Genomic DNA, 19,371 nt, shown 5'->3' with positions numbered 1-19,371 from the left:
GGAAGCTCAAAATGTTCTCTGGGCATCACGCCTGTGCCCAACCAACAGAGACTCTCTAAAATGGTTGTCATATCAAGTATTCAGGTTTGCAGAAGAAAACAGTCTGTGATTCCTTGCATCTCAATGATGATTTTTCACCACGATGATTTGTTGGTCGTTAGCCGTTTCGTTACACATGGGAGGAGGTTAGAAAAGGAATAGTGCGCGTGGAATAAAGAGGAACAGCAGTGCAAAACCAATCCATCTCACAACTGTGACTTGTCATCTGGATGTGTATGTGATACTTTGATCAACAGCAGAACATGCATCTAAGCTTTTCTTTCAAGGTTTGCTGACTGTTCACTTCAGACAAACAGTGGCTATATATAACACACTGTAGAAACATAGGAGGCATCTCCATGAAAATAAGAAAGAATCATGGAGCAAAGGCAGTGGTTATTGACATGTGGATGTCTCTACTCCACACAGACAAACACACACGCCATGTGGTAGCAACAGTTCATATATAATCACAGGCACACCCACTACTTCACCAGTATTAGCCCCATATATGAACTTTCACAATTAGCACTGTTATAATCAGTAAAAGAGCTGTAGAAAAAAAGGAAAAATGGGAAAAAGCTAAGAACAAATGCCAGGCTAGCAAGGGCAACGACTGAAAAGGAGAACCTAACAGCCAGGTACCAACTCAAACCATCATTTCAGCACATTAAGGTCATCTCTAGCTACTCCCAACAGCGAGCACCTCCATCCAGAACCTTCTCAACCTGCAAATTCCAGAAAGGATTGAGACAAATTCATCAGTTCCAGCGTTTTTGGTCACTTGTCCATGACGAATTTTACTGCAGGCATCTTATTTTCTTAAGAAAATAGACATCTTGCTCTGCTAATTTTAGTTCCATCAGGGGACATATAGCTCAGTCCATATCCAATGATTTGCGTAGCTTTCCAGTACTAGAATCATTGCATTGTTTTACAGAAAACAGCAGTTGCTTGCCTCTACCACTGAAGATTCAGATTTCAGAATACACGTTTTTGCCAGACGATTTCGACTAATTAAGTAATTATTCATTTCCACTCGCAGAAATATACATCCATTAGAAGTCTGGCCCCGTTTAGTTCCCAAAATTTTTCGTGCGCTACAGTAACTTCAAACGTTGAAGTCCTGATTAAGAGTATTAAATGTGGATAACTGACAAAACCCATTCCACAATCCCCGGGCAAAATCGCGAGACGAATCTAACAAACCTAATTATGCAATGATTAGACAATGCCGTGCTATAGTAATCAATCTCTAATGACGGATTAATTAGACTTAATAGATTCGTCTCGAGATTTCCCGTCCATCCGTGTAATTAGATTTACAATTAGATCATGTTTAGTCCTCCTAATCTTCGGTTGAAAATTGCTACAGTAATTTTTCCCAAAAAAATTTTTGGGAACTAAACGCGCCTAAGCAAAGCATGCATGTACAGTTAGATCCTGATGGCACCGAAAGGGAAAGATGAAAGAAGTGGACCGGACTGCTAGCGCAGAAGCCGACTAATTTCTTGCTTTCTTACGGAAAGCAGCCACGCCCAATGCGCCGTCGCCTACCTCCGGACACGCAAACGACAACTCATTCCGGCTAATCAACAAGCAGCCGACTAATCTTAATCCAGAAGGGATTTTTATTTTACTGTTTTGCCAAGGAGATGAATTGCTAATAATTTACCTAAGCATGGCGCCTTGCTCGATTGACCCGCCTCCCTCCACTCCGGCGATCTCTTCGGCGGCACACCAAGATCAAAAACCAAAGATGCATGTGTCTATGTACGTATCGGACGGCTGCGGCGGGGAGGCTGGGTCGGATCGGAGGGCGCCTATTGCCGGCCGAAGGAGTTGCGGTTCTTCTTGATGAAGTCGTCGAACCGCCGGTTCATCTCCTCCGCGCCGACCGACGGGTCCCGCGCCCTCGGCGGCGGCCGCTGCGGCGATTGCTGCGCGGGAGGGGGAGGCGCCGGCGCCGGCGCCGCGGCAGCAGCCGGGCGCGTCTTCTGCATGATGGCCTTCCACGTGGCGTCCAGGTCGTCGTCGCCGTCGCAGTCCAGGGTCTGTGACGGCAGCGACGGTTCCCGTTCAAGAACCGCGTGTTGGTGCGCCGGCGCTCGGCTGCGCCTCACGTCCGTGACGTAGGATGGGGAGGATGTGGCGTCCTCGTCGGACTCCGTGGTGACGCAGGACTCGCAGCCGCCGGAGTCCGGGGAGAACTCGCGCTCCAGGGGCTCGCCGTACCCGGCCGAGAAGTCGAACTCCTCCTTGGCCTTGACGGCGGCGGCGGGGGCAGCCACGTCGGAATCGGAGGACGGTACAGCGGCCGGCGCCGGGTGCGGCGCGTGGTGCTGCGAGACCGGCCAGGGGTCCTTGTGGTGCGGCGCCTGGGCTTGGTGGAAGTGCTTGTGGTCGGAGAGCTTCCAGATGACGAGGATGATGAGGTGCACGGTGACGAAGAGGTAGGGCGGGACGAGCCAGAAGCGCGCGACGGTCCACGCGCGCGGGATCACGGCGCCGGCGACGGAGACGAGCTGCGGGACGGCGAGGCGCGCGAAGGACGCGGCCGCGGCCAGCGCGGCGGACGCGAACGCCACCTTGGCCGCGAGCACCGTCGTGGTGGACATGCCGCTGCCGCGGTGCCGCGAGGCGTAGGCGGACGACATGGGGGCGGGCTGGATGCTGTGCTGCGCTGGGCTGGGCGGCTGGGAGGAGGAAGGTGGTGGTGTGGAGGACCGACCCCAACCGAGCCGAGCGCGAGGCAGGAGGTGTCGGCGTCGCGGCGCGGCGCGAGTAATGAATGGGATGGGAGGGAGGAGGCGCGCTGGACAGAGAGTGGGGTGGAGCGGGTGCCGCGGCTATTTATGGGGGCAGGGGAGCGCCAGAGGTCAGTGGATTTTGCTCTGATTACTACAGTAGTTATTATTTAATTTTTTAAAAAAAACTACAGTAGTTATTATTATCGTATAACTGAAGTAGTAGTACTAGTAAAAATTTATTTATAGGAAACTAACTCGAGTATTCACATCTTTACATCTCCCTGAAGATCCATATTCTGGGTATCAGGCAACGGAAAATTACGTTTTATACCTACAGGAACTCCCAAAAATGTTACCACCACTAGAGCACATGGGTACGGAATCTAATGTGTGGTAATTGACAGGCTCTTGAGTGCAGTGGAACTGGACACTTGTGCCCTGTGGGATTGCGAAGGGAAGGAAAGCAATCGTCCATTCCATTCCATTCCACGGGAGGGAGGGACCGACCAACCAACCGGTGGCGAGCTGAGTGGCTGTGCGCCACACCATGCCATACCATACCAGCTTCGCTCTCGGTTGGGCACCGCTGTTCCCAGTCATCATTCTAGCTTCCGCTTTTCGGCTAATCCATCTGGATTATGGATCGGCGGCTTCTTTCTCTGATTTGGTGCCAGATCAAGATAATCCTTCATCATCAGGGGAAAACAATAGGGAAAACAATTAGGACTACCGGCCGTGTTTGGTTTGAAAACTTTTCGGCCCTTTGACCACTAATTACGGGTACTAAATGAACCCTAATTACGAAACTACCTCCACAATTATGGTACTGTAGCACTTACTGTAGCTAATGAGGTCTTTGACCGTACAACCAGAGAATAATTAGGAGCGGTTACTGTAACATCACTGTAGTCAATTATGGTGGAACTTGGCTCATTAGATTCGTCTCGAAAAGTTACACTCATTCGTGAAAAAATTACACAAATAAACTTTATTTAGTACTACATACATGCATTCGTTTTTTTGTGAAAAAAAAATTTGTAGGAACAACCAAACATGGCCACTAGTAGTTGGTAGCGAACGTCGGCAGGCGGTGGCACGAGCACTGTTCTCGTCTCATAATTGGATTTGGGTGCCTGAGAAATGAAATCTTGGAAACCTGACGACGCAGGGAGCTTGAGCCCCCCGATCCGGCTACACATGGTCATGGAACCCGGGACAGCGCGGTGCCTACACACACGGCCGGCTGGCGAGTCAACTCCTTGAGAAAACAATGCATTTCCCCGATCACCGCGTTGGCCTCGATCCAGATCAGCCAGGCATGGACGCATGGTCAAAGGCCAAGCGCCCCGGGACTTGACAGACACAACAGGCAGAGCAGGAGCAGGACCAGTTGGGAAAGCATCTTGTCTTTTACCCAACCGTTGGTACTAATAGATTTGTTTAACCGCTTAGTATAATCAATCGGTTAACCAAAGAAAATTACTACCAAGTCCTACTCCAGCTAGTACCTTGATCAGCAGGAGGAGGGCATGAGAATGATTGAGGAGAACGAATGCACTAGTACTGTACTAGGAGGAGTCGTCATTTGCATTGCTAGCTTTAGCTATGGATGATGCGTGGACTTTGGCTTTTGCCCTTTGTTCTTGGGGAAAGTGCGGGCGCGACACGGATTTGTTGGATTCCGCCGGCGGCAGGCCTTCCAGATTCTTCCTGCCGCGCTCGCCGAGCCCAACGCCGCCGCCCACCAACTCAAACTCAACGTCACCCAGCAGCCCGCGCCGCTCATCCACGGCCACGGCCACGTCGGGTGGTGGATGACTGGATGTGGATGGCGTTGGCGCGTCGCGGCGGATCAGGATGATCCCCCGGAGCAGGCGCTGCCGCTGCGTGCGCGCACAGTCTCGTCACCGATCCCCATCTCTGGCACGTCGGCAGCCGCGGTCGACGAGCCCAGACGCTACGCGCCGTCTCGATCTCCTCCTGCGAAATGGAACGCAAGACATGGCGCTGCTACTGCAGAGTGAGCCGCGATGAGTAACGCGCCATGCCGAGCCACCATGTCCGGGCCACGCTGACCCGCCGCTGTCTGTCACCTTGTCGAAATATCAACGGCCGGCAGGCACAGCTCGAAGCGGTGGCACTGCACTGCTGCAGATGGGTCGCCGATGGCGACCTGCCGTGCGTGCATTCACTGCGGCAGCCGTCCGGCGAGCGAGACCGACCTGCCGACGTGATCGACACTGATGACCTGACCTGACGGCCGGCGCCGCGTAGACGAGATTAACGGACAGCTACGTGCCTACGTCGACGTCGCCACGCTGTCTAGATCGAGATTAACAACGTACTAAGCCCAACGGAACGGATGGCCTAAGCTACAGCCACAGCCCACAGGGTGTGCTGCAGGCTGCAGCTGCATGCTTAGCCTTTGTTTAGATGCATGCTGTAAAGTTTTTGAAAAATAATTTTTTTATATTTGAAGTATTAAATATAAATTAATCACAGAACTAATTGCAGAACTCGTCTGTAAATTACGAGACGAATTTATTAAGACTAATCAACATGTCATTGGAACATGTTTACTGTAGCAGTTAATGTAGCAATTTAGTATCTAATCATGGTCTCATTAGATTCATCTCGTAATTTACAAGCAAACTATGCAATTAGTTTTTTATTTCGTCTAGGTTTAATACTCCATGTATGTAAGATTCTCATTCAATGTGATAGTTTTGAAATTTTGAATTTTGCATCTAAACAAGGGTTTAGTGGCTTGCTCCAAAGCGCCAGGATCAGATGTTCAGATTTGTATAAAACAAATAAACATGCAAAAGGCTTTGCCTACGATTTACAACTGGACTAGCTAGCTTGGAGGCACGAATTTCTATCTTTTCCTCCTGGATCAATTGAACTATTTATTATTTAATTCTTGTTCGAGACGGGGCTTCCTATCGCTCGTCACATCATCAAATGATTCTGGTTTGCTTTTTGCCGAAAAAAAAATCACTAAAGTGCAGGAGAGCATTTTTTGTATACTAAAATAAAATACCCTCTTCTGAATGGGAAATGACTGGCGTATTCATGTACTCGTGACGGAACCGACAAATTAAAACTCTAATTAAGCGTAATGGCCGTCATTTGAACACATCGGGCGCATTAGATTAACGGCTTAATTTGACGATCCTTTCTCAACCTACGGCCCGATCGAAACATCACCGGTAGTCCCACGCGAAGGTGGATGCAGATGGTACAAGCACGGCATAAAACTTGAAAATATAAACTCAAAGAAGACGAAATAACAAGTTTTTCAAACCGAGTTCAAATACATAGATAATTTACAAAACTTTACAATAGATGTAACTGAAGTTCGAAAATAAAAGATCTTACAACTACTTTTGCTCCCATCAGTTCTGGTCCTACTCGACCGGTCAGACCGGTTCCACCATCCGGTCGGACCGGTCGGCGCTACCTGCCGACACCACCGGTCAGACCGGTCCTACGGGCCGGTCAGACCGGTATCCCCTTAACAGAGAGGCTGAACACTCAGCCCTCGAGTGTACAGCCCGAGAACGACCTAATCGGAACGGTCTCTCTCCACCACTTCCCACCCCTCTGCATCTCTGCGGATGAATTTAACGCAGCAGGGGCAGAAATCGACGTCCGAGTGTCCTGAAATAATAAGTGTGGCAACAAACCCTGAGTATACTAATACTCAGCAAGGCATCCCGACCAGTAGGTATAACTTAGCCCACCTAACTAGACATGTAAGGCTTTTGGCTGGTGGTTATTTTGTAGAAAAAGCTTCTAAAATAAGTCCTTATTTTTCCACTTTTAGCTCCAAATTTAATATATAACAATCATTAACAAGTATTTGCACCTGCTAAGTAACTCATGACAAACAGGGGATAACAATTTATGATAGTCATTTCCAAACAGCACTAAAAATTCCATAAAGCATTACTACGATGCGGTGATGCGATCAAGGTGCTCATATCCGAGAGCGACTGACGGCGAATCGATCCGATTTAACCTTGCAAGGTGGACCTAACCAACACGGCACGTATAGGCCCCGTCGGACCCCACGCACCAACCATTCCCCTCCCCACCTCGAACTACAGGACCGCCCCACCATCATATGGTCAGCCGAGCTCCACGTGAGACCACCAAAAGTAAACATGCATCCCCATTTCTCCGCGACTACTCGACTACCCCAGGAGGTGAGTTGAAGTCCTGTACTTTCGAAGCAAAGCAGTACTCGGCTTACCGGTTTCGACTACCTCCTACTCCTGATATGCGGTTAGTACAATTCAATCCCCGATCAGCACAGCCGACAACGGAACGGTCCTTAATCAACACGGATGAGGCTACTCCTTCCCACATCCGGTCTCCCATCCCATCTCTTTCCTCAGGAATACAGTACCTCTTATAATGTAATATAGAAACAACCTATCTCTCGCGAGTGATAGCATTATCACTCGACTTCTATCGATCCCTATTAAGTATAGCAGTGCTAGCGACCTATTCATACTAGTAAAAGACCCAGGAAAACCTAGGGATCATGCAACTAAGATTTCAAACAATTCCTATACCTAATGCACAATTATTAGAGACATATATAGGTGACATAATGTAAAATAGTAGGATGTGCACCGGGGCTTGCCTTGCGTCTGCTGCTCAACACTGGGGTGAGTTGGGCCTTGGGCCGACTCCCCGCGAACCTCCTGCTGCGGGGCTTGCCCCTGCGGCTCCTGTGGCTCCGCAACCACCTCGTATACAACCTCCTCCGCTGCGGCCGCTACACGTATGCACATGCATATGACATGAGAAATGCATGCATGATTTTATAAAAATTACAAGTAATCAATACCCAAATAAATTTCCAACTAATTGTATCCACAACCACCTATTTAGCCCTGCTCAGCCCAGCTATACCGGTCAGGCCGGTCCACCTGCCCGGTCAGACCGGCCCCCCCCTTAACCTGCCGTGATACCGGTCAGACCGGTCCCCTCGCTAAGGGAAGAAGTCGACGCCCTGTCTCGGGGTGGTCCGGAGCCGACACGTGTCTACAAGCACGGACACGTGTACAAGGCCGCTTGGTCTCCATACTAAGCCTCACCCACCACTGCATTCATTGTGGTAGGTGGACGGACGCCCGCATTGATGCAGTAGAAGCTGAGGCGTTTCTTTGACCAAGGGGCACTATTGATCGCGTATTACCAAGATGCATAGTGGAACCGCTGGCGCCGCCCACGCCGCGCCTGTCAGTCTGCCATAACAGATGGATACGACGGGTCGACTCCACCCATTATGACGCCTACATAATAGCCTCAGCAGGACACGCCGCAAGCTACGTCCCCCCCAACGGTCACCTTGCTGACGGGACAAGAGAAGACCTCCTTTCGTCAGAGAGCCAGCAGGGCATGGAAGCACATCGGAGGAAAGATTCGTAACCACTGTAGTCATTTGAGTACTATGCGCAGAATGCCACACAGCACGTTGGGCCCACTTGTCGGGGCCCCAACGTCCAATGTATCCGCCCCCCCCAAGGTCTATAAAAGGGGGGCACCACTAGAAGAAAACCTCAGGCTGGGTGAAAGCCAAGACCCGGCAGAGGATAGGTTCATTCATAACCAAGAACAATACTTCTCCCAGTGGATGTAGGGTATTACGCTCCGGCGGCCCGAACCACTCTAGATCGGGTGTTCTTGTGTGCTCGCCTCAGTGCAAGATTAGCCCAACTGCCTAGTACTCCCCCGAGAACCCCCTCACTGGGAAGAGGCGAGTGCGTTCCGCCACCCGGCTGTGGGTACCCTAGAAATCCCGCGACATTTGGCGCCGTCCGTGGGGAGTCAGGCGCAGGCTGGATCTGCGGGATTCAGGGGCTGTGTTCATCCTCTGCAACGGCGAACGAGAAGATGAAGGAAGGCAGGGCGTCACCCACGCCACATGCCGTGGCACTAGGGCACCAACGCCCACGGTGCGGCGGCGCACGGCAGCGGCGTCTGTTGTGCGTCGCCACTGCGACAACCTCGGAGCCGGCGCAGCAACGCACAGCGGAGGCGCCGCGAGGCGTTGCTACCCCTACGTCGACTCAAGGTTTTCTCTCAAGCAACGGTCATGTTTCCTCTGAGGCGGTATGGCGTCGGCTCAAGGCTTTCTCTCAACATGGAGCCTGGAGCCGATGGCCATCCCGGAGGAAGTTGACCGTGTCGTCGTGCCGTCTCCAGCACCACCCGAGGTGCTTGGTGCTGCAGACAGGACCCCGCCGGGCGCGGGGGCCCCTGGCGCGAGCACCAAGGACAAGCCGGCGAACGACCGCCCTTCTCCACACTCCGTGCTCGTCCATACGGGCACACATTTTTTCCCGCTGCGCCAGGGCGGAAAGCCAGCTCCTGCCGCAGCGGAGGGCGTTCCGGCTAGCTCCCGGTGGCGGACGGCGGCGGCAGGGGGCCTCTTCCATTCAAAGCCAAAGAATTTGTCTCATGCTACCTAAGCATATGACAGCTCTTAGGCAAGGAGTGGCCCCCCGAGCTCCCGAGGTGATGCTAGATGATGCAGTTCAGGCACATCTAGGGCGCCTTCGCCTCCGACGATTATGAAGAATTCAGGAGTGGCCGTACCACTTCCAACCGGAGAAGAACACGCTGTATAGCATGCAGCCGTAGGTTACTCCTAAGAAAAGATTAAGAGAGTTCCTCCTTTGTAAAAACGTGGCGCCTACGTGTGTGTCCAGAGCGGTCAAGGTCAGACCTTGTAAACCCGACCTTTGAACCTATCACGCAAACAGGCAAAAAGCGGTCCGGAGCGGTGGAGGTCCGACCTCGTAATCCCGACCTCTGATGTATACCGTGATAACCACAATAATAAAGGAGATTTATTTTCTTAGTCACATCTCGACTCCGGTGGCCCTGATTACATTCATTCGTTCTGGTTGGCTATTTCTTGGTTAACCATCTTTTCCCCCCAAAACAGAGTCTTTTCTTTTGCTGTTGGCAATCCAAGTTAAGTTGCCGGCTTGAACTCAGGTGAGGACGCCCCTTCTAGCTGGAAGGCAGTCCGGACCCCTAAGGACCTGCTCTGGAGAAGTGGTACTCGTATCCTGCGGTAGAGGAGCTCCGCGTAGCTTAGCCTGGTAATGTACCCTAAGTTTACGTACTTCACTACCTTGTTACAAGTACTCTAGTAACCGAGACTGCTGTCTTTAGAGGTCCCGGGCTCCCTTCTAGTATAAGGCATGGTTTCTTGCACCTTACTGTGAGGTCCGGTGACATATTCGTTTGGTTCGTCAGCAATAATCCAAGTCCACTCCGGTGGCCCGCTCCGGCGGAGACCGCTCGCCACGGTCGACTCAAGTCCACTCCGGTGGCCCGCTCCGGCGGAGACCGCTCGCCACGGTCGCTCCAAGTCCACTCCGGTGGCCCGCTCCGGCGGAGACCGCTCGCCACGGTCGACTCAAGTCCACTCCGGTGGCCCGCTCCGGCGGAGACCGCTCGCCACGGTCGACTCAAGTCCACTCCGGTGGCCCGCTCCGGCGGAGACCGCTCGCCACGGTCGCTCCAAGTCCACTCCGGTGGCCCGCTCCGGCGGAGACCGCTCGCCACGGTCGGCAAGAGCCAGGTCCGGGAAGTAGTGCTTGCTCCCTGAGCGATCCGAAGTCTGTGTAGCTGCTTAGCATGGTTCCATACCCTAAGCCTACACCTTCATCGCCCTGTGGAGAGCACTCTAGTACCTGAACCTGGCAACAGATGTACCGGTCTCAGGGGTCCGGGACGCCCGCTCTCTCCATGAGCACACCAACGTAATCAAGTTGCGTAGAAACACATCACGGTAGTGGCCCCACCCGCGGGTTCGTACCTCTCCTGAGGTGGGCCCGGGGGCCACTGTCGGTACCCCAGGACTGGGGTACCCCTTCTTGCTGTATCTAGGCAAGGGCCTTGTAGTTATCCTTGACTACGACCAAACAGCCGGACCCCTGTGGTCCGAAGTCCTGATCTCTCGGCAACGGTTCCGGACCTGCCTCACGACTGGGAAAGATCCGGGAACGACGCGTGTCCCGGAAGAGGCGGGCAGCCCGAACAGCCGGGGCTCCGGACCTCCCGAGGGGTCCGGACCCCCGCGGAAGTCCCGGACCCCTCATGGGTCCCGGACCCCCAGTATGGTAACCGGACCCCTCGCTAAGGGAAGAAGTCGACGCCCTGCCTCGAGGTGGTCCGGAGCCGACACGTGTCTACAAGCACGGACACGTGTACAAGGCCGCTTGGTCTCCATACTAAGCCTCACCCACCACTGCATTCATTGTGGTAGGTGGACGGACGCCCGCATTGATGCAGTAGAAGCCGAGGCGTTTCTTTGACCAAGGGGCACTATTGATCGCGTATTACCAAGATGCATAGTGGAACCGCTGGCGCCGCCCACGCCGCGCCTGTCAGTCTGCCATAACAGATGGATACGACGGCTCGACTCCACCCATTATGACGCCTACATAATAGCCTCAGCAGGACACGCCGCAAGCTACGTTCCCCCAACGGTCACCTTGCTGACGGGACAAGAGAAGACCTCCTTTCGTCAGAGAGCCAGCAGGGCATGGAAGCACATCGGAGGAAAGATTCGTAACCACTGTAGTCATTTGAGTACTCTGCGCAGAATGCCGCACAGCACGTTGGGCCCACTTATCGGGGCCCCAACGTCCAATGTATCCGCCCCCCCCCCCCCTTGGTCTATAAAAGGGGGCGCTACTAGAAGAAAACCTCAGGCTGGGTGAAAGCCAAGACCCGGCAGAGGATAGGTTCATTCATAACCAAGAATAATACTTCTCCCAGTGGATGTAGGGTATTACGCTCCGGCGGCCCGAACCACTCTAGATCGGGTGTTCTTGTGTGCTCGCTTCAGTGCAAGATTAGCCCAACTGCCTAGTACTCCCCCGAGAACTCCCTCACTGGGAAGAGGCGGGTGCGTTCCGCCACCCGGCTGTGGGTACCCTAGAAATCCCGCGACAAACTGTAAATTCTCCGTATCTACAACCTCAGTCGGAACTCGAAGGCACTTCCTGAGCTGGGACACATGAAAGATATTGTGGACCGCCGACAAATGCGGGGGAAGCTCCACACGATATGCCACCGGCCCACAACGCTCAGTGATAGGAAAAGGCCCAACATAACGGGGTGCTAATTTGCCCCTCATTCCGAACCGCTGCACGCCCTTCATCGGGGACACCCGAAGGTAAACATGATCACCAACTTCAAAAATCAGAGGCCAGCGCCTCTTATCTGCATAGCTATTTTGGCGGGCCTGGGCGGCCTTTAAATTTGCCTGTATAAGACGAACCTGGTCCTCAGCCTCGCCAACCAATTCGGGCCCAAAGAAATTCCGCTCACCGGCTTCCGACCAATTTAGTGGAGTCCTGCATCTCCGCCCATACAAGGATTCAAAGGGTGCCATTTTGATACTCTCTTGATAGCTATTATTGTAAGAGAATTCAGCGAGCGGCAGACACTCATCCCATTGCTTACTATATGAAAGTACACAGGCCCGCAGCATATCTTCCAGAATTTGATTAACTCTCTCAGTTTGACCATCAGTCTGAGGATGATAAGTTGAACTATGGATCAATCGTGTACCCAAAGCGGCATGGAATTGTTCCCAGAACCGTGCAATAAACTATACACCCCGATCCGAAATAATAGTTTTTGGAATTCCATGGAGACTCACAATACGATCCAGGTACAACTGAGCATATTGTCTCGCCGTATAAGAAGTCTTTACTGGAAGAAAATGGGCTACCTTCGTAAATCGATCGACTATTACCCTAATGGAATCATACCCTTTTGAGGTGTTGGGTAAGCCGACAATGAAATCCATACTGACATCCTCCCATTTACCTGATGGAATACTCAAGGGTTGAAGTATCCCGGCGGGCTTCAGATGGATTGCCTTAACCCTTCTGCAGGTGTAACACTCGGACACATATTTAGCAATTTCTCGCTTCATCCTCGTCCACCAAAACCTCTGTTTCAAATCTTGGTACATTTTATTGCTGCCTGGATGGATTGAGTATCTAGAATTGTGGGCCTCATCAAGAATCTGCTTCCGAAGCTCCAAATTTTTAGGTACCACTAACTGATTCTTGAACCATAGAACCCCCTCCTTATCTTGATGAAAACACTGAACTCTGGAATCATTTTCACTGAGCATCTTTCTAATCTTACCCATGCCCACATCACTTTTCTGAGCAACAATAATCTGATCTCGAAGTGTAGGAATAAGGGTAACATTAGCAAGTGTGCCTTCAGATACAATAGCCAAATTCATCTTCTCCATTTCTTGACACAAAGTCTCTTGCAGAACTGTAGCTGAGACACAGCTGCAACTCGCCTTGCGACTCAGTGCATCGGCAACAACATTAGCCTTGCCGGGATGATAATGAATCTCCAGATTATAGTCCTTGATCAATTCTAACCACCGCCTCTAGCGCAAATTTAGCTCACTCTGGGTAAAGATATACTTGAGACTCTTGTGGTCTGAGTATATATGCACCGGATTGCCCAGAAGATAATGGCGCCAGATCTTTCATGCATGTACGACTGCTGCCAGCTCCAGATCATGGGTAGCATAATTCTACTCATGTCGCCTAAGGGCTCCGGAAGCATAGGCAATCACTCGCTGATCCTGCATAAGGACGCAGCCTAGGCCCGTACCTGTTGCATTACAATATTTATTAATGGCCGAATATTATCCGGCGAAGACAAACAGGGATGAGATTGTAGCCAAGATCCGTACCTGATGCATCACAATACACATCAAAAGGCCGGGTAATATCTAGCTGAGTGAGGACAGGGGCAGACGTCAGAAGCCTTCTCAGAGTCTGAAAAGCTTGCTCACATTTGTCGTCCCAATTAAATCTCACCCCTTTCTTGAGTAGTTCAGTCATGGTTCTAGCAATTTTTGAGAACTCCGGTACAAACCGGCGATAATAACCTGCTAGCCCCAGGAAACTCCGGATCTCCGAAACAGACTCTGGAGTCTTCCAATTCAGAACATCTTGAATTTTGTTAGGATCAACAGAAATCCCCTTGGCTGAGATGATGTGGCCCAAGAACTGGACTTTCTTGAGCCAGAAATCACATTTACTGAATTTGGCGTACAGCTTGTGCTCCCGCAGGCGCTGAAGCACAATGCGGAGATGCTCTGCATGTTCTTCTTCATTCTTAGAAAATATCAGGATGTCGTCAATGAAAATCACGACGAACTTGTCTAACTCGGGCATGAACACCGAGTTCATGAGATACATGAAATGAGCAGGGGCATTCGTTAGTCCGAAAGACATGACCAGATATTCAAAAAGCCCGTATCTGGTGGAAAAAGCCGTCTTGGGACTATCCTCGGCTCTAATCTTTATCTGATAGTAGCCAGAGCGGAGATCAATCTTGGAAAATACTCTGGCCCCGAATAGCTTATCAAACAGAATATCAATCCGGGGAAGGGGATATTTATTTTTGATTGTGACGGCGTTCAGAAGTCTGTAGTCCACACACAACCTGAGGCTTTCATCTTTCTTGTTCACAAAGAGTGCAGGACAGCCCCAAGGTGACGTGCTAGGACAGAAATAGCCCTTATCAAGCAATTCCTGCAATTGTTTCTTTAATTCCGCCTGTTCATTGGGTGGCATCCGGTAAGGCCTCCTAGAAATTGGTGCCGTACCCGGTTGTAATTCAATGGTAAATTCCACGTCACGATCAGGCGGTATTCTAGGCAGATCATCCGGAAAGACGTCCGGATATTTACACACCACTGGTATATCTGCTAGCTTTTTACCTTCAACCTGATTCACCGTAGGTGTCGAAGACATATGATCTTTCAAATATAAAGTCATACACCCATGAATGGAAAATTTGATGTGCACAGATTGTGAGGTCGTGTCCAGACTAACTCCCTGACCCAGAGTAAAACCTAGGAACCTTGGCGCGGCGAAATTCGCCCACCAACTCCAAATACCTTCTAGGGTCTAGTTCAGGGGTTCATGTGGATGCTTTGGACTAGAGGAAACCGCCTAAAACCTTCTAGAACAAGAGATCGATCCAACTCCTAAATTTACCTTGAATGGCTCCTTCCCCCACGAAGAACTCGCGAATCCCGCGTCACCCCATGGAGGAGAACTTGGAGGAGATGATCCTTGACCGATTTGAAGCTCTCCCCGCCCTTGGAATCCAATGGAGAGGATGGATTTGGGAGTGAGGGTTTGAGGGAGGGGGAGCTCGGGAGAGGGAGGAACGGGGCGCTGAGGGGATGAGTGAGTCGTTGGAAGAGAGAGGAGAGCGATTTAAATGTTGTGGGGCCCAAAACCGCCAACTCGGGTTCGACCGGTCAGACCGGTCGCCCATACCGGTCAGACTGGTCCGGGTCAATCTGCCAGCAGAAGTTTTTGGCCTCGGTTTTGATCGTGCCAATTTACTTTAATGGTCGTGGTTAGTGTAAATTATGGTGATTAACACCTGGGTGTTACAGTACTTACTCCATTTTAACAAAGGATCGAGCACCCCCGCGGCCTGTCCACGCATTTGTTAAAACAAAAGCATTGTTAGTGAGGGGTTTGCTCGGTTAAACAATGTTCCAAAGTTCCAACTCGAACCCTAACCACCCGAGTTTGGTTCCCTTCCGTACAGTCCAGTTCAACAGAGGTGTGGCTTTCCTTGATGCTCTCTTCAGACTTGCTTTCAGAGCCTGCTTTATTCCTTGCTTCTCCTAAACTAATTAAACAACACTTGATGCATGCATACCGCAAATAAACGATCGGATCAAACGTGCCCGTGCATTATTCCCTTGCTATTTTTTTAAAATTATAGTTCGAACCACCCAAGAATAAGCTACAGTTCAGACTAAAGCTCTTATTCGAAATATCTGATCCTCTGGCCTCAATTAGTGGTGTGGATCATGTAATTTGGTCCAACTGCAATTGGATAATAGTTCTGCAATCTATTTTTTTAAAAAAAAAACAAGTTGCGAATTTGTTTTAGTACTTAAATTTTCATTTCCACTTGGCCTTCAGGTTGGGTGAGTCATCAGGGAGGATTTGAGTTTAAGCCAGCCTAGCCTTCAAATAAGCTTTAATGAGCACCCCTTTGGGTGAGAAAAGTGAGACTGGCTTGCTAGTACCATGCACCAACAGTAGCACTACGCATGCATCCAAAAGACCAGAACAATAATAATGAACTCGATCGCAATCAACGACGGTACTAAATATAATATACAAGAAACCATGCATCTAACCTCAAATTAAGCGCACATCACTTTCAAATTCGAATTCGAAACTTGTACTATAATGGAGGGCGTGCTTTTGCGCCCTGACGAACTCTTGATGGGCCCTGGCAGGCATCCCCATCACTTGGGCGCGGAGCAACAACTATGGTGATGATAAAAGCGGATGGTGGTGGGGCTCTTATCTTTCCATGGGCGGTGCAATCGTGCATGGCCTGGCCCTTCTCTTTCCATCTTCTTCTTCTTCTTCTTCTTCTTCTTCTTCTTCTTCTTCTTCTTCTTTAGACCATCGCCATCATCATTACCACTCACTAATCCACGCCATTGAACGAACTCATCCTCCTGTAGCTTTAATTTGGCTGTTGGTCTGGTATGTTTACTAATTCAAGGTCACTGTGCTGATGGGAGAAGATCACGGTGAAAGCGATGGTCGTGCCAATGGATCTCGGCATAGCAAAGTTCCGGGATAAGCACGGCTCAGTGGTGAGTGGTGACAGCTGACAACAAGGGTAATGCTAACGCGTTCACAAGTCAAGGTCTCTGAATTTGAAATTCAAAGATTTTTGCGCGCGGGGGCCCCTGCAGGATTTGCAGGCGTTTAGAAAACGAGATTTTTGCCTCGGTCGATATCTCAGTGGTCTGTTCGTTCTGCGTTGCTGCCGGATCGATCGAATCGGATCCTGCCGGCATGATGATGATGCAGGGCTATGATTGGGAGGAAAATGCCGGATGGATGATGGACGATGCATGCTTCGGCGTCAAGATGCTTGCTGCTCAACTGAACGCTGGCGCACCCGTCCATGGCAAGCCGTGGCGAGGTCTGTCGCCGGCATCAGCATGGTGGTCTGGTCTGGTCTGGTCTCTTTGGGTGGACCGGCCACCGGCGGATGGCGAGGCGCCGTCGGCTTGGCCGTGGCCCCCCTTTGCTCCGCGCGCCATCATGGCATGTGTGCTCCGATTCCTTGCTTGCCCACCGAGCCGCTCGTTTTGGCGCTGCCGCATGTGGGGTTGGCTACGCTAATCATTCACCTTTTACTAATGCCAGCAGCATCTGGATTTGGAATGCCGCTGCTGCTGGGTTGGGACTTGGGAGCATTAGCAGAAGGTAATGCTAGCTTTTTTCCCAATGGACTTTGCGTGAAGCAAACGACCCATTTGTGACGCAAGGAAAACGAAATCACAACCTGATACTACAACTGAAACCTGACAAAGCAATCAACAGTAAACAGATCAACAGATTAGCAGTACACAGTAGTCTGGTCGTTGCAAGTGCAGTGAAGAAGGCTACGGCGACTGCCCGGCAAGTAGGTCGTGGCACTAGTGCTTGTAGCCCAGCATGCTTGCCGTGAGCCGTCACGCGCCTGGTCGTCGTCGTAGAGGCTCTGCTAGCTACATGAACTCCAAGCGGCAAATATGATGCAATGGTTCCGTAGCAGCTGGACCCGGCGACTGATGGGCAACAGGGGCACAGCTGGGCGAGTAATCGCTAAGCTTAGTGTTCCGTGTTCGTCGACCGCCCGATGCGCGCGGCAATGGCGAAGGGAGGCCGGCACGGGCGGATCCTGCGCGGTCTACTAGCCAACAGAGTCAGGACAGGTCATTTTCATGGCGGGGCTGTCAGGACTCAGGAGTCGTGCAGTGCGGCGAGCTTCCACGACGAGCCGGCCACTTGAGGAGCTGCAGCAGCAGCCGGACTGCCGGAGTTGGATTTGTGCGCGCGAGCTGGGCGATCGCTGTCCAAGGGGCAACCCATAGCTTATCCGGGCTGTCCGTCGCCGTCGCCGTCCCCGTCCCCGCACGCGCACAGCTGGTGAGCACAAATCCCTGTCGCCACTAGCGACCGACCCGGCAAGGCGGCAAGCCAAGAGGCCCGGCGCCGGCCTGGTCGGCACGGCTTAGCCGTCGGTCAAGTCCTGGTCGGGTCGATCCTATCCACACGTTTTATAGCCAGCGGCCCAGATGACCCAGGCCCGGACGGTAAATGAAATACCGTCTGAGGTCTGGGTGGACGGTAAACCAGATAGCGTCCACCCCGGTGGCCTCGATGCCTGCCGCTGGCACTGCTCGCCGGCGGCGCGCTGTCCCTGTTCGCCACCGCCGGTCACGCGACATGGCGCCATATCAAGGCGCTACCCCACGTCTACCGGCGCTCACCCCCGCGCCCGCGACAACCGGCCTCGCTCCCCCCGCGTTCCGCGCCGCGCCGCGCCGCCGCGAGCGACCGCCTTGTTTTCCGCCACCGGCAGCAACGCTACTTCTCCTCCGCGCTGGTGCGATCCCGGCTTTATGTTCCGGCGTTCGAATCCGCGCGCGGGATGGCAGCTTCGCCGTCACTGCCGGGGAACTCGGCAATGGTGACCGCGTCCGGCAGTGGCTGCCACCACCTCCCCGTCCAACACCCGCACGGGCGAGCGGCCAACCGTGGAATAATGCGAGCGCATCAAATGATTTCAGATTTCACAAAAATTCATGCTACAGCTCTCCCAAGTATCCTTATTAGCTCCGGCCGAGCCCACCATGAGCATAAGCTGCAAGAACGTTTAATGATCTAGGCACCTCTGCTGCGATAAAAAGAAAAAACATTGAAAGAGATGCACAGAACATGCAACCCCGAGCTGAGGTTTCAGCATCATGTCTCTATAGACCTGGGCATCCTCCGGGCCGGGTCGGGTTCGGGTCGGGCCAAAAAAAGCCCGGTGTTTTTTCTAGCGGCCCGTGCCCGACCCGACCCGGTGGCCGGGCCGTAAAATTGAGCCCGCACCCGACCCGACAGGCAGTCGGGTCGGGTCGGGTTCGGGTCGGGTCGGGCCGGGCCTATGTAAAATGTCGGGTTCCTTCGGGTTTTTCGGGTTTCGGGTCAAAATTTTTAGCCCGTGCCCGGCCCGTCAGTCATACCGGGTCAAAAATTTTGACCCGAGCCCGCCCATCAAACTCTTCGGGTCGGGTCGGGTCGGGCTATTTTCGGGCGGGTTGGGTCGGGTCCGTCGGGTCGGGCAGCCCATGCCCAGGTCTATGTCTCTTTACAGTAAGAGAAAGAAAAGAAATGAAAAAAAAACTTTGTAGTTCAAGCATGAAGCAGGAGTTGACCAACACACACCTTCAACTAAAAAGGGGCACTCAAGAAATTGCCAACGATGCAAAAAAAAAAAATCCTTGACATCTGTACCAGCGTTCAATCATGAAGCCAACTGAATTGAATTAAACTGAACTCAAGATCAGATAAAAGATGCCTCATGCTTGCTTGCGAACACTGTCCCTACTGGCTAAAAGCAATTCCATATCTCGATCTTCGACCTCCATCAATCTAAGAACTGTTCAATTCCATGTTTTTGGTTA

The 19,371-nt window shown here is 51.9% G+C and overlaps 1 protein-coding gene across 1 annotated transcript; it reads right to left on the bottom strand.

The window, feature by feature from the left end:
• Positions 1 to 292: 292 nt before the first annotated feature.
• On the bottom strand, positions 293 to 2,854 carry LOC120682836. The gene is made up of 2 exons (XM_039964867.1): positions 1,715 to 2,854; positions 293 to 767 (listed from the first exon to the last, which is right to left on the bottom strand). The coding sequence occupies exon 1, from the start codon at positions 2,694 to 2,696 to the stop codon at positions 1,863 to 1,865; it is 834 nt and encodes a 277-aa protein (XP_039820801.1). The 5' UTR covers positions 2,697 to 2,854; the 3' UTR covers positions 293 to 767; positions 1,715 to 1,862.
• Between the last annotated feature and the right edge of the window lie 16,517 nt (positions 2,855 to 19,371).

The sequence above is a fragment of the Panicum virgatum genome, chromosome 7N (genome assembly GCF_016808335.1).
Source record: "Panicum virgatum strain AP13 chromosome 7N, P.virgatum_v5, whole genome shotgun sequence".
Classification (NCBI taxonomy): domain Eukaryota; kingdom Viridiplantae; phylum Streptophyta; class Magnoliopsida; order Poales; family Poaceae; genus Panicum; species Panicum virgatum.
The sequence above is the reverse complement of the archived record's forward strand: the minus strand, read 5'-3'. Positions and strand labels throughout refer to the sequence as shown.